This window comes from Adiantum capillus-veneris, chromosome 13 (assembly GCF_014529385.1).
Source record: "Adiantum capillus-veneris isolate H3 chromosome 13, ASM1452938v2, whole genome shotgun sequence".
In the NCBI taxonomy this organism is placed as follows: Eukaryota; Viridiplantae; Streptophyta; class Polypodiopsida; order Polypodiales; family Pteridaceae; genus Adiantum; species Adiantum capillus-veneris.
This window is the reverse complement of record NC_140943.1, coordinates 92,080,154-92,093,401: the sequence shown is the minus strand read 5'-3', so window position 1 is coordinate 92,093,401 and position 13,248 is coordinate 92,080,154. Positions and strand designations below refer to the sequence as shown.

At 42.3% G+C, this 13,248-nt stretch overlaps 1 protein-coding gene across 1 annotated transcript; it reads left to right on the top strand.

Moving 5' to 3' along the window:
- The first annotated feature begins 10,159 nt into the window (after window positions 1-10,159).
- Window positions 10,160-12,777, top strand: LOC147444444 (profilin-like). Its single transcript, XM_086527048.1, has 3 exons — window positions 10,160-10,479; window positions 12,023-12,160; window positions 12,421-12,777. The coding sequence occupies exons 1-3, from the start codon at window positions 10,354-10,356 to the stop codon at window positions 12,553-12,555; spliced, it is 399 nt and encodes a 132-aa protein (XP_086383174.1). The 5' UTR covers window positions 10,160-10,353; the 3' UTR covers window positions 12,556-12,777.
- Window positions 12,778-13,248: the final 471 nt, after the last annotated feature.

Here is a 13,248-nt window from a genome sequence, read left to right as displayed (position 1 = left end):
TTTACTTGTGTGATGAGCCTGGGGAGGTGTATCAGTGTTATATGACCCCCCAAAGTTACAAAATTAAAATGCTGAAAATGAACAAACAAAAAATCAAAGTGCCACATTGTAAAATCTTAAGCTGGAAGAGAAATCTCAGCTTGATTGGGTACTTCACTCACATGTATCGCCTATGGTACTAGAGCCCTAGAGGTTCCCAGTGTGGGCGCTTTTCCTTGAAAAGCAAAAAACCCAAGGCATACAAAATAAGCACACACATCAAAATTGAATCACTGTGAAAAGAAAAGGTAATCAGTCAGGCGATGATTTCATGAGAAATTCCGTTTATCGTAGCTTAACTACAAGGTCTTCTAGGTATAGCCTCTAGTCAGCCCTCGAACATGAAATACTTGGCTCTCGCGATTAAACAACTTAATTGACCAGAGAAAATTAAGAAGCTTACCCATGGTATTAATAGTCGATCTCTAGTGCCTTTCTACCGTTAAATTAGCAACCCCAGACTTGTTTAATTTTTTACCTTTACATCTGTTTATGCATTTGATTATATTACAATTTAATCTTTATTGCTGACAAATTGTTTAAAATTCTGTTACCAATCAATTTGTCTGCCTAAAACTGCATATGCTTTTTAATCACTTATGAGAATGCAATTACTGTGCCAATGTTGTTTGATTTTGCAGTGACTGAAGAAGGCTAAGGACATTCATCTCAAATGCTCTTCCACCTCGACGAACGAGCTTCAACTCAATAGCTTCCGAGGACGGAATCTACATCAGGAAGGGAGGCATGTTAACCCTCACGGCTCACGGACACCCTATCACCTACGACGGACGTTGTAACCTACGACAGACATTGTATTATTTATTTGGTAGAGTCAGGTACCGGGCTTGTCGGTCCAATAGGAAAAGGGTAAGAGTGATCGCCGATGAAAGGCGCACTCTAACTGGAACATTCAAGGGATTAGTTGGCTAAGCATGGACGCCCAAGTGTGAATGGGGCGAGCTCATATAAAAGTCAACTAAACCTAAAATTCACTTATTCTCTCATTTGTGCAATTGAAGAGTGCTCTTGCTCCATCTCCTTCTTCTTCTTCTTCATCTCTTTGTGTGTGTGTGTGTGAGAGAGAGAGAGAGAGTGAGAGAGGGAGAGAGAGGGAGTGTGTGGGCGATCGAGCATTACGAAGGCACGACGGCGGTGAAGCGGTTGAGCGCGGCATAGCGGCGTCTCCTTCTTCTTCGCGGCGAGGAATCCTCCACGAAGCAAGCATAGAGCGGTGAGTGACACACCATCGCCTTCTTTGAGCTTACTAGTTTAGGCTTGTTGTGTGCTTGGAGCCATTTGTGGCTCGCACACGGTGTATCGGCAAGTTCCTTGCATTGACACGTGCGACATACGCGCACAATGTTTCTAAATGTGTGGTTTGCCAAAAGACAAAATTTGATAGAGAGAAGCAACTTGGATTTCTTCAACCCTTGCCAATCCCTAATTCACCATGGGAGAGCATATCCATGGATTTTATCTTTGGATTGCCTAAGTCTATCCATGGGAATACGGGAATATGGACGGTAGTAGACAGGTTTAGTAAACAAGCTCATTTTATACCTGTCAAAAAGACTATCAAAGCCCATCAAATGGCAACCCTCTTCATTTCACAAATTTTCAAGTACCATGGCTTGCCAATCTCCATAGTGTCGGATAGAGATCCTAGAATGACCAGTAATTTCTGGAAGGGTCTCCTTGAGAATTTAGGGACAAGGCTAAACTTCTCTTCGGCCTATCATCCACAAACGGATGGCCAAAGTGAAATAGCTAACCTAACCATTCTCGATCTACTAAAAGCCTATGTAACGGAAGTAGATCAAAGATCCCAATGGGAGAAGTACTTACCCTTAGTGGAGTATGCTTACCATAACACTGTACATACTTCCACGGGAAAAGCACCTTTCGAGGTAAGTGAGGGAAGATCAAAAACTCCCTTGCTACTTAAGGTACATGGGAAGATCTTCGCTGCAAATGAGTATAGCCAAGACCTACAAGAATATTTTCAAAAGATTAAGGATGCTATCTCTATCTCACAGCAAAGGCAAAAGGCTGCTGCTGACAAGCACAAAAGAGCCCAAGCCTTTAAAGAAAACGATTGGGTCTTGTTAAAGTTTCCCAAGGCTCGATTAAGGGACACGACGGGCAAGAATCCTACGGGCCACCAAAAGAACTATGCTAAACTAGCAAAAAGGTACTATGGTCCCTTCCAGATTCTTAGGCCAATAAATGAGATGGCCTATCAACTCAAGTTGCCCAATCATTGGCTCATACACAATGCTTTCCATGTGAGACTATTAAAGCCTTACAAAGGAGAGCCACCAGAAGAACCAACTATTGAAGACCCACCGGAGATTGAGGACCAAGAGGAGGTGCTGCAGCCCGAGTCCATTCTCCGACATGAAGACAAGGTATTAAGAGGCGGTAAGACTATCCGACGATATCTTATTAAGTTTAAGAATTATCCTTTTGAAGATGCTAGATGGATGCAAGGCATACAATTAAAGGATAACCTAAACCTTGTCAATGCTTACAATGCTTCCCAAGAGTAAGCAAATGTACAAAATGTTAAAAATGAACAAAGTTTTTTGTCTTATAAGAGACTCTTTTTCTTTATTGTGCACAAAATTGAAGTAGTATGCATGCTTAGATCAAGTTTGCAGAGACGACGTCTCCCAAACACCAAGTAGAGCTTGTCACTCTACTATGGAAGACTGATAGGACTAATGTGCAGACATGCTTGCGGAAACCTCAGGCTCTCAAGCGCCAAATGGACTAGTCATCCATTTTGGAATGATGCCGTAGGGTAACATAGGGATCCTCTACCCGCTAAAAAAAGGACTCATGAATATGCTTTATCTTCTCTACACCATAGTCGAGGACGACTATGATTTCAAGAGAGTGGTAATGTCATAATAATCAATATCTAATTCTCCTAAATGATTTTCTAATGTTAAACTGATCATTTAATATGAGGACGTACCAGGGGAGAAAAAGCTAGAATATTGGTTAAGCTAGCAGACGGGCCACAGTAGGGATCCAAAGAAGGAAAAATAGGGATCCAAAGGGGGGGGCATCTGCAAAAGAACCATGTGCAACAATGGGCTAAAAAGACCCTAAGGTTCAGCCCATTAAGACTTCCAAAATGCTAAGGTTCCAAAATTCAAAGGTTATGTCCAAAGGTCAACCTTAAGGGAATTGTATGCTTTGTGTGTGACCAAAAAAGTCTTTGTACATCCCTACATGGGAGGGGGCGAGCCTTTCTTCTAGGGGATGAGAGAGAAATCCACACACACACACACACACACACACACACACAAGCTCCTTTTACACAAAGGGAATGACGGACACATGTCTGCTCCCTAGGCCAGATGCCCACAAGGTGTACCCAATTCCTATTGGATGGCCTTGGAGGTGGACCAATGAGAATTAGGCTAGAGTAAATCTAGTTTAATTAATTTAAAAACACTTAATAAAAGAACCAATGAGAATTAAGTCCTTTAGAAAACTATTGGACAGTCTCCCAAGGGGTCCAATGAGCATTCAGGAGCCCAATGGCTTGCCTGATTCCTATTGGCCAAGAGGCAAAGGGGTCCAATGAGAGTTTAGTTTAATTATTAAATTACCTAACGCTCTCACGAAAGGGGAAAGGGGGACACATGTCAGAAGGCTATCACTTATGCTGCTTAATAGCCATTGGCTTGACTTGGGGAGGTCCAATGGGGAGCCTGCAAGAGCAAATAGCAAGAGGGCTCGCCCAAGAGAGAGAGAGGGGTGTCATAATAATCAATATCTAATTCTCCTAAATGATTTTCTCATATTAAACTGATCATTTAATGTGGGGAAGGCCAGGGGAGAAAAAGCTAGAATATTGGTTAAGCTAGCAGACCGACCACATTAGGGATCCAAAGGAGGGAAAATAGGGATCCAAAGGGGGGGCCATCTGCAAAAGAGCCATGTGCAACAATGGGCTAAAAAGACCCTAAGGTTCAGCCCATTAAGACTTCCAAAATGCTAAGGTTCCAAAATTCAAAGGTTGTGTCCAAAGGTCAACCCTAGGGAAAATTGGATGCTTTGTGTGTGCCCTAAAAGTCTTTGCACATCCCTACATGGGAGGGGGCGAGCCCTAAAGGTAGGGGGATGAGAGAGAAAGCCACACACACACACACAGGCTCCCTTTACACAAAGGGAATGAGGGACACGTGTCAGCTCCCTAGTCCAGATGCCCACAAGGTGTGCCCAATTTCTATTGGATGACCCTTGAAGTGGACCAATGAAAATTAAGCCAGAGTAAATCTAGTTTAATTAATTTAAAAACATTTAATAAAAGAAACCAATGAGAATTAAGTCTCCTAGAAGACTATTGGGCAGTCTCCGAAGGGGTCCAATGAGCATTAAGGAGCCCCATGGCTTGCCTGATTCCTATTGGCCAGGAGGCAAAGGGGTCCAATGAGAGTTTAGTTTAATTATTTAATTACCTAAAGCTCTCACAAAAGGGGAAAGGGGGACACATGTCAGAAGGCTATCACTTATGCTGCTTAATTGTAATTGGCTTGACTTGGGGAGGGCCAATGAGGCTTCAGGAAGAGCATTTAGCAAGAGGGCTTGCCCAAGAGAGAGAGGGGGCTGATTTTTGCAAGGCATTATCACACACACACACTCACACAAGCTCATGTGTGAAGAAAGAGAAGACTATCTCTCCCCAAGCTTTAATGGATAAATCATCACCTACTCCAAGCTTGTGAGATAGAAGCCTACATCAACACTCTCTTGGCATGTGGATGCAAATCCAACCAAGAGCCAAGCTTCAATGCATGCTCATCTCCTCTACCAAGCTAATTACTAAGCTAAGCTATGCTACATAAGAGTGATTATGTGAGGAGATGTACATCTTTCTCGGAAGATACTCCTTCTTCCTCTCAATCTACTCTCATACCCTGCTAGCTCTCACCATCTTCGAAGGTGTGTGAGGTCTTGGGTCTGAGAACGGGGATAATTCAAGTTGTGTTTGTTAAGTGTTTTGCTTAGTGCATGAAGTTTCCATCTTCATTGCACTAGCTAGTCTTGAAGGAACACAAAGAATTGTATTGTACAATGTCTCTCTTGATGGGAGAAACCATAATACAAAGCCTTTTGGAGGGGGGACTGGCTCCATGAAAATCCGGTCCTCAACTGTTGTCAATAGCTTAATTGCTCTCTCTTTTGAAAGTATTGTCGATGCTATCTAACTAGGTGTTATGCTTTTTGTTGCTCTCTCCACCCAAGCACTCTTGTAATTCTCATTAGGAATCTATTCTAATGAAATGCCCACTATGTTCATGCTAATTTCCGCTACACATAAGTTATTAGGCCATTAAATGTTACAGGGGGCTGATTTTTGCAAGGCATTATCACACACACACTCACACAATCTCATGTGTGAAGAAAGAGAAGACTATCTCTTCCCAAGCTTTAATGGAGAGCTCATCACCTACTACAAGCTTGTGAGATAGAAGCCTACATCGACACACTCTTGGCTTGTGGATGCAAATCCAACTAAGAGCCAAGCTTCAATGCATGCTCATCTCCTCTACCAAGCTAATTACTAAGCTAAAGCTATGCTAATACAAGTGATTATGTGAGGAGATGTACATCTTTCTCGTAAGATACTCCTTCTTCCTCTCAATCTACTCTCATACCCTGCTAGCTCTCACCATCTTCGAAGGTGTGTGAGGTCTTGGGTTTGAGAACGGGGATAATTAAAGTTGTGTTTGTTAAGTGTTTTGCTTAGTGCATGAAGCTTTCATCTTCATTGCACTAGCTAGTCTTGAAGGAACACAAAGAATTGTATTGTACAATGTCTCTCTTGATGGGAGAAACCATAATACAAATCCTTTTGGAGGGGGAACCGGCTCCATGCAAATCCGGTCCTCATATAGCTTAATTTCTCTCTCTTTTGAAAGTATTGTTGATGCTATCTAACTAGGTGTTATGCTTTTTGTTGCTCTCTCCACCCAAGCACTCTTGTAATTCTCATTAGGAATCTATTCTAATGAAATGCCCACTATGTTCATGCTAATTTCCGCTACACACAAGTTTTTAGGCCATTAAATGTTACAAGAGGACTCCGTGAAGACCTCATCTCCAAACCCCGCATCAAATTGTTGGATAAAGGCCAAGACTTTGTCCGTAGCACCAAAAGTGCCATCATAGGTAAGGAAAGAGATGCTCTTCCCTCTCTCTTTGAATTTCTTGAGCTTGGACGACCTCTTCCACGCGGCATAGGATTTCTTATGGCCTCTTCTTTTTGATGGTTCAAAGGTTGCACCATCACTTTCTTCAGACGATGAAGAATTTGAGGAAGATGGAGAAGATTGTGACCTCTTTCTCGCCTTTTTTTTTCCTTGATCTTCTTTGTCTTCACCATCACTTTCATAAGAGGAAGAGGATGAAGAAGATGGAGAAGAGGGTGTCCTCTTTCTCACCTTTTTCTTCTCTTGCTTTTTGTCATCCCTCTTTGAAGTATGGTGTGGAGAAGTATGCGACAGTCTTCTTCGTTTTGGAGGTGATGGAGAGCGTTTAGCCCGCCGTCTTCGTGGAGCCATCTCCGCCGAGGTGGCAGGAGACTCACTTCTTTCTCGTTCCTTCGGAGGAGGCTCTTGAATTCTCCTTTGAGAAGGAGATGCGTCATCAAGGAGCAAATTTCTGATCCCTTCACATGGATCCTCTTCTTCTTCCCAAATCGGAGAGAGGCCTCTTTTGGAAGTCTCGCAAAGAGGCTTCCTAGGTGCTCTCTCGTCACGGTGGGAGCTTGGAGAATCCCATGAGCACGAAGCTATCGTTGCACTTCACTTTGGAGGGATGGATTGCCCATGGCTTGTTGAAGCCTAGAAACAAGATAGTTAACAAGCATCGGGGCATCATTAGTAGCTTGCTCATTAGCAAAATCAAAGTTATCAACATTAATTTCACTCTCTTTACTATTGTCAGCCATTCTAACAACTTTTAGGTGTAAAATTTTTAGGTGTACTTTGGCACTTCAAGCCCTAGTTGCTACTCCTCTTTACCCCTTTAGAAAAAGCACTCAAGCTAGTGTACCCGTGGCTCGAATACCATTAATTGCAAGGAATAGAAGAGAGGGTCGTTCAACACCAAAACAACACCGACTCCTATCAAGCTTCTAATAGCTCAATAGTGGTTAAGCCGTAGGCAAGCCCCGTAGGACTCCACTATTAAGACCATAGCTCTCGACGGTGATGCCCCGCTAACTGCACAAAGGCAGGCGCATTGCAAGGTTGAAAAATCTCTATTCTACTTACTCACATGAAATTAATAGTACCAACCATTTATAGCTAGCTTGAGGACCTCCCTTCTTGAGCAAGAAAAGAGAAATCTTGCTCTCTGATACCAATGTAACATTTAATGGCCTAGTAACTTGTGTTTAGCAAAAAATAGCATGAACATAGTGAGCATTTCATTAGAATAGATTCCTAATGAGACTAACAAGAGTGCTTGGGTGGAGAGAGCAACAAAAAGCATAATATCTAGTTAGATAGCATGAACAATACTTCAAAAGAGAGAGAAATTAAGAAATTGACAACAGTTGAGGACCAGATTTGCATGGAGCCGGTCCCCCTCCAAAAGGCTTTGTATTATGGTTTCTCCCATCAAGAGAGACATTTCACAATACAATTCTTTGTGTTCCTTCAATAGTAGCTAGTGCAATGAAGATGGAACTTCATGCACTAAGCAAAACACTTATCAAACACAACATCAATTCCCTCACGGTCTCAGACCCAAGACCTCACACACCTTCGAAGATTGTGAGAGCTAGCGGGGTATGAGAGTAGATTGAGAGGAAGAAGGAGTATTCTTACGAGAAAGATGTACATCTCCTCACATAATCACTCATATTAGCATAGCTTAGCTTAGTAATTAGCATGGTAGAGGAGATGAGCATGCATTGAAGCTTGGCTCTTGGTTGGATTTGCATCACAAAGCCAAGAGTTGTTGGTGTAGGCCTCCCTTCTCACAAGCTTGGAGTAGGTGGTAAGCTTTCCATTAAAGCTTGAGAAGGAGAGAGAGTCTTCTTTGCTTCACACATGAGATTGTGTGAGTGTGTGTGTGTGCTAATGCCTTGCAAAAATCAGCCCCCTCTCTCTCTTGGTCGACCCCCTTGCTAATTACTCATGCTACAGCCCTATTGGACCTCCCCAACCTCAGCCAATGGAAATTAAGCAGCATAAGTGATAGCCTTCTGACATGTGTCCCCCTTTCCCCTTTTGTGAGAGCTTTATGTAATTATTTAATCCAACTAAACTCTCATTGGACCCCTTTGCCTCCTGGCCAATAGGAATCAGGCAAACCATTGGGATGCTGAATGCTCATTGGTCCCCTTGGGAGACTGTCCAATAGTCTTTTGGAGAGCTTAATTCTTATTGGGTTTTTTATTAAGTGTTTTTAAATTAATGAAACTAGATTTACTCTAGCCTAATTCTCATTGGTCCACCTCCAAGGCCATCCAATAGGATGTGAGTACACCTTGTGGGCATCTGGGCTAGGGAGCTGACATGTGTCCCTCTTTCCCCTTGTGTACAAATGAAGCTTGTGAGTGTGTGTTTGAGTTTCTCTCTCATCCCCTACTTGCAAGGCTCGTCCCCCTCCTATGTAGGGATTATGAAGACTTTTTGTGACACACACAAAGCATACAATTCCCCTAATGTTTGACCTTTGGACACAACCTTTGAATTTTGGAACCTTAGCATTTTGGAAGTCTTAATGGGTTGAACCTTAGGGTCTTTTAAGCCCATTGTTGCACATTGCTCTTTTGCAGATGCCCCCCCCTTTGGATCCCTATTTTCCCTCCTTTGGATCCCTAATGTGGCCGGTCTGCTAGCTTAACCAATATTATAGCTTTTTCTCCCCTGTCACTTCCCCATATTAAATGATCAGTTTAACATGAGAAAATCATTTAGGAGAATTAGATATTGATTATTATGACAGACATCATGGATACATCATGTGGTAAAACCTCGCCATAAACATTAACATTGTATGTGGAAAGTAAAAGCATGCTATCACATGGTATATCACATGATTTATGCCACATAGGCATCCTAGTAGATTAGAGAAGGTACACACCAAAATGCATAAAACATAGGACAAAGCCCACAAATCCCAACAACTGACTTCTAACGATAAAAGGCCTTCTGAGGTTGAAATTCTTTGAGTTCTCATACCTTGAATAAAAATTAATGTGGGAAAAGCACGCGAGCTTAAATGAAGTATTCCCCGAAAGAAGCATGAGTGTTCAACCTTTGCAAGCAACTTGTGAGAATCAACAAATTCATTGAGAACTTTGCCTCTAACTACTAGGAGCTCCGGTACCTTGTTCCTTATAGCTATAGGCAGAGTCCTCAGTTTGTCTGTTGATTGGCACATAAGCTCCTTGCATTGGGTGAAGGCTGTTACAACTCTTACAAGGAAAATACCTGCATGATTTTTTCACGTTGACCATTTTCTTCAAGGGTCACGACTTGTCCATGTGGACCTCATTTCAACGTTTGCAAAACCTATGCTAGGCTAATCGAGTAAAAGAAACCTTATAACCTACGCACATGAAGAACTTTGGACTTGTGAAAGTCAACAGTTTTTATGTAAATGCTCATTAGCTGCCACGGTTTGGGCACGTGAACGAAATTAAATGTGGAGTTTTGTGTCACTACATGATGCTACTTGGAAGGAGTAAACAAACGATGAGGCATGTCTGGTGTTCTCTTGAGAAATGGGAGACAATCCGTAGCTCCATCATAAAAACAAGAGCTCCTTGTCGTATCCAGGTCCGAATCAGTTAAACTAAAGTCTTTCTCAAGATCCATGATGATTTCCTTTACCAACTCACTCTTGCTAGCTGTTAGCTTGGTTGTGTAGGTGTCATAGAAACCGTCTTTGACGTATCATCGATTACCGACGAAAGGAGTGTGTGACCCCAGACTGATAGCATATTCAGCTTTGAGGCTGGTGTTGCCAACAAAATACTCCATGGAATCGATGATGGACAAGCTGGCAAAGGCCGGAAAAGGAAAAGTAAACACTGGCGACATTCTTTCCCCAAAGTGAAAATTATGCACTTCCACCCTCACAGAATCATGCTCTCACTCTCCGCAATCACACAAAAGTCTCCCGCATCCTCATCTGCGCTCATCATCTTGCTGCTCTAGGGTTCCTTCATCTCCGCAAACACACAATTGACACGAGTGCTCGCCCACGCACTGGCACTCTCACACGCCCACACACACAGACACTCACTCACATACACGGTCGATCACAGCCACCATGTCTTGGCAAGTGTATGTTGATGACCACCTTCTCTGCCCTCTTGCCGGGGGTAACACCCTCACTTCTGCAGCAATTATTGGCGTCGAAGGCACTTTATGGGCGTCCAGCGAGAAGTTCCCAGAGGTACGAGGCTCCCGATCCTCTCGTTTGTCTGCTGTGTTAGATATGGCGATGTGATCTACAGTTCTCTTTGACTAGCTCCATTGAATGGCTTCTTTTACTCGTCTTTGTGTCTTGCTGTTGTCTCAGCACTGACATTCTTGTTGCGTTATCCTGGATCATTTTGCAACGGATCTGGTTTTGGTTACTGACGACCTGGTTCATTGGATTGAGATCCTATGGTTCATTCCGCTATCGTCAGATACTGAGCTCTCGAAAATGAAGACTTTTTTTTCCCTGTCTTGTCTAGTCTTCCCCGGCTTAAGCTGAATCTGACCCTTTGATTCAGGTTTTACACCATGTCTTTGGAAGTGCTTGATGTCGGGTTGGGGCAGTGGTGGGTGGTATATGTACTTATGCTTGTGTGTTTGTCGCTGACGACCATCTGTGCTGTACTTGTATTCTCTCCCATTATCCATTTATTGTCTTGTCAGTTGCAGATAAGCACAATGTTAGATGCATCAGAGGTTATGGTGAATTTGTTGGCTGGCAAGGTCACAGATTGCACTTGATGATTGTTCACTTTTTCCTGTTTTGTCAGGCTTGACGGGGAAAGTAATTTATTAGTGTGTGTAGAAGTTCTTTTTTCAAAAGAACAGGAGTGAAGGAAAAGATAAGGGGAAGAGTTTTGGTTTTGATTTTGCCGAGTGTACACATAATAGTGCATTGAAGCGCCAATATGAGCACAAGATCTTCTATTATGGATCAGTGGTTATAGGAGAAGGACTCTGGCTAGTTCTAATGATGCCATTGAGGTGGTCAGTTTGCCATTTTTTACCCTGTACTTACCATGTAGAGGGATGAATTTCTTTGACTGTTTGGTTGTTGAAGTTTTCAATTTCGTGTTTGTTATAGCATCCTTACACTTAGTTATGCCTGACTTTTCACCTGATGGCAATAATTTGCTAATAGTACAACCCTCAAACAGATACTTGATCAGAATATTGAAGAAAAGTGCTGATTATGTCCTTATTCTCTTTTATGGTTTCCATCTGATGGCAGTGGTTTGCTTATTCATGTGAGCTACAAGCAGATACAGGCGAGCAAAATTTATCACATATGACTGGTTTTATCTCTTGTTTATCAGCTTGGTGTTGTGATGTGACTCCTTGAGGTATTTGAACTTGGCTTATATGAATTTGAACAGCTCGCATCTGGAGGCTGTTCTTTTTTTGCAGGTTAGACATTCCCACATCACGGCCATATATGAATTATAGTCACGAGACACCTACAGAAGTCATTTACTGGCTTTCCTTGTTGCTTAACATTTTTTCTTACCAGACTTGTTATGATGTGTGTAAATGCGTGTGGCGCTTGTGGTTTCTAGTCGGTGATTTTTTGTACTTCCATTTGTCTCGCGCCTAAGAGTGTGTGCGCAAGTGCACCTGCACTCACACTCACACATGCACCTTGATGATGCATTAAAACAGGGTTTGTATCTAGCTCTGCTAGTTTCTGTTAAGAACATTTTTCAGGAAACTTAAATTTATCTCTTCTGTCTCTGCAGATTTTACCAGAAGAAATAACCACTATAGTGAATGCTTTTAATGATTCGAGTGATATAGCACAACGGGGGCTGTTCATTGGTGGGGCCAAGTATTTTGTACTCCAGGGTGAGCAAGGGGTTGTTATCCGTGGCAAGAAGGTAATTGGGCTCTTCTAGATGTTTGTATTTGTTGTCATTGTCTTTGCTTCTAGTCCAGTAGGAGGGAGCCAGGTAAATAACATGCTATACCTTTACTCAAAGGAGATCAAATAGTCTGTGGTTCTTGTCCTTGCATAAAGTTTTTGCAATTTTCTGATGGTCAGCTTCTTGTCTTTGTAGTTAAAGAAATGGTGGTTTGTGTTTTATCGAGAACTTAAGTCTTTTCCATTTTCATGAATCTTTACTTGCTTCCCTAACAGGGTGCAGGTGGTGTGACCATAAAGAAGACAAATCTTGCCTTGGTGATAGGCATTTATGATGAACCCGTCACCCCTCCCGAATGCAACACCATTGTAGAAAAGCTTGGTGACTACCTTTTAGACCAGGGCTACTAGCTGCTTGCTCTCAATATAAATTTTCATGATTGATATCAAAATAAACTGGTCTATTGTCTTAAGGTGGGGTTTGTGAAGGACATTGAGAGCTGAGGAATGATGTTTTGACTTTTCATCATTGGCTCATTGTACATAATTTGTCATGATGTGATTTTTGCATGACAGATGGTTTGTAAATTAAGTAGTTTGAATTCAAAAGAAGGGTCCTACTTTTTCACTGTAGTCACTGCGTGGAGAGGTTCTATATTTGGAAACAGGAAAGAGGTCTCATGACTATCTTATCCTCCTTGTATGTGGCCGTCTAGTAAACAGATTTGCCTCGGGCTTCTAGTAAACATCAATCAAATACAATTAATCTGAGTAGATAATCGGTTATTCTGTCTATTACTGGGTAGCTCATAGCAATATCTAATTGCGCACAAGGATAAGAGCGCATCATAGCAGCGAATATATATTGGATAGAGTTTGCGAAAGAGGGCTCCCCCTTCTGCCCTTTAAAGGTGCAATAGGAAGGCCCTTGTATTGCATGATGGGTGCCTCATCCACCTCGATCTTTCTATTTGGAGAAAAAACTATGTTTTTGCTCGTGGGTGTGTCAAGCAACCCCCAGCATTTGCACCGGCTATTCCAGGTTACAAATGTTTGTTGTGCGAAATGAGCAATCTATATGCCCAGGATTCATGAACCCTGTCA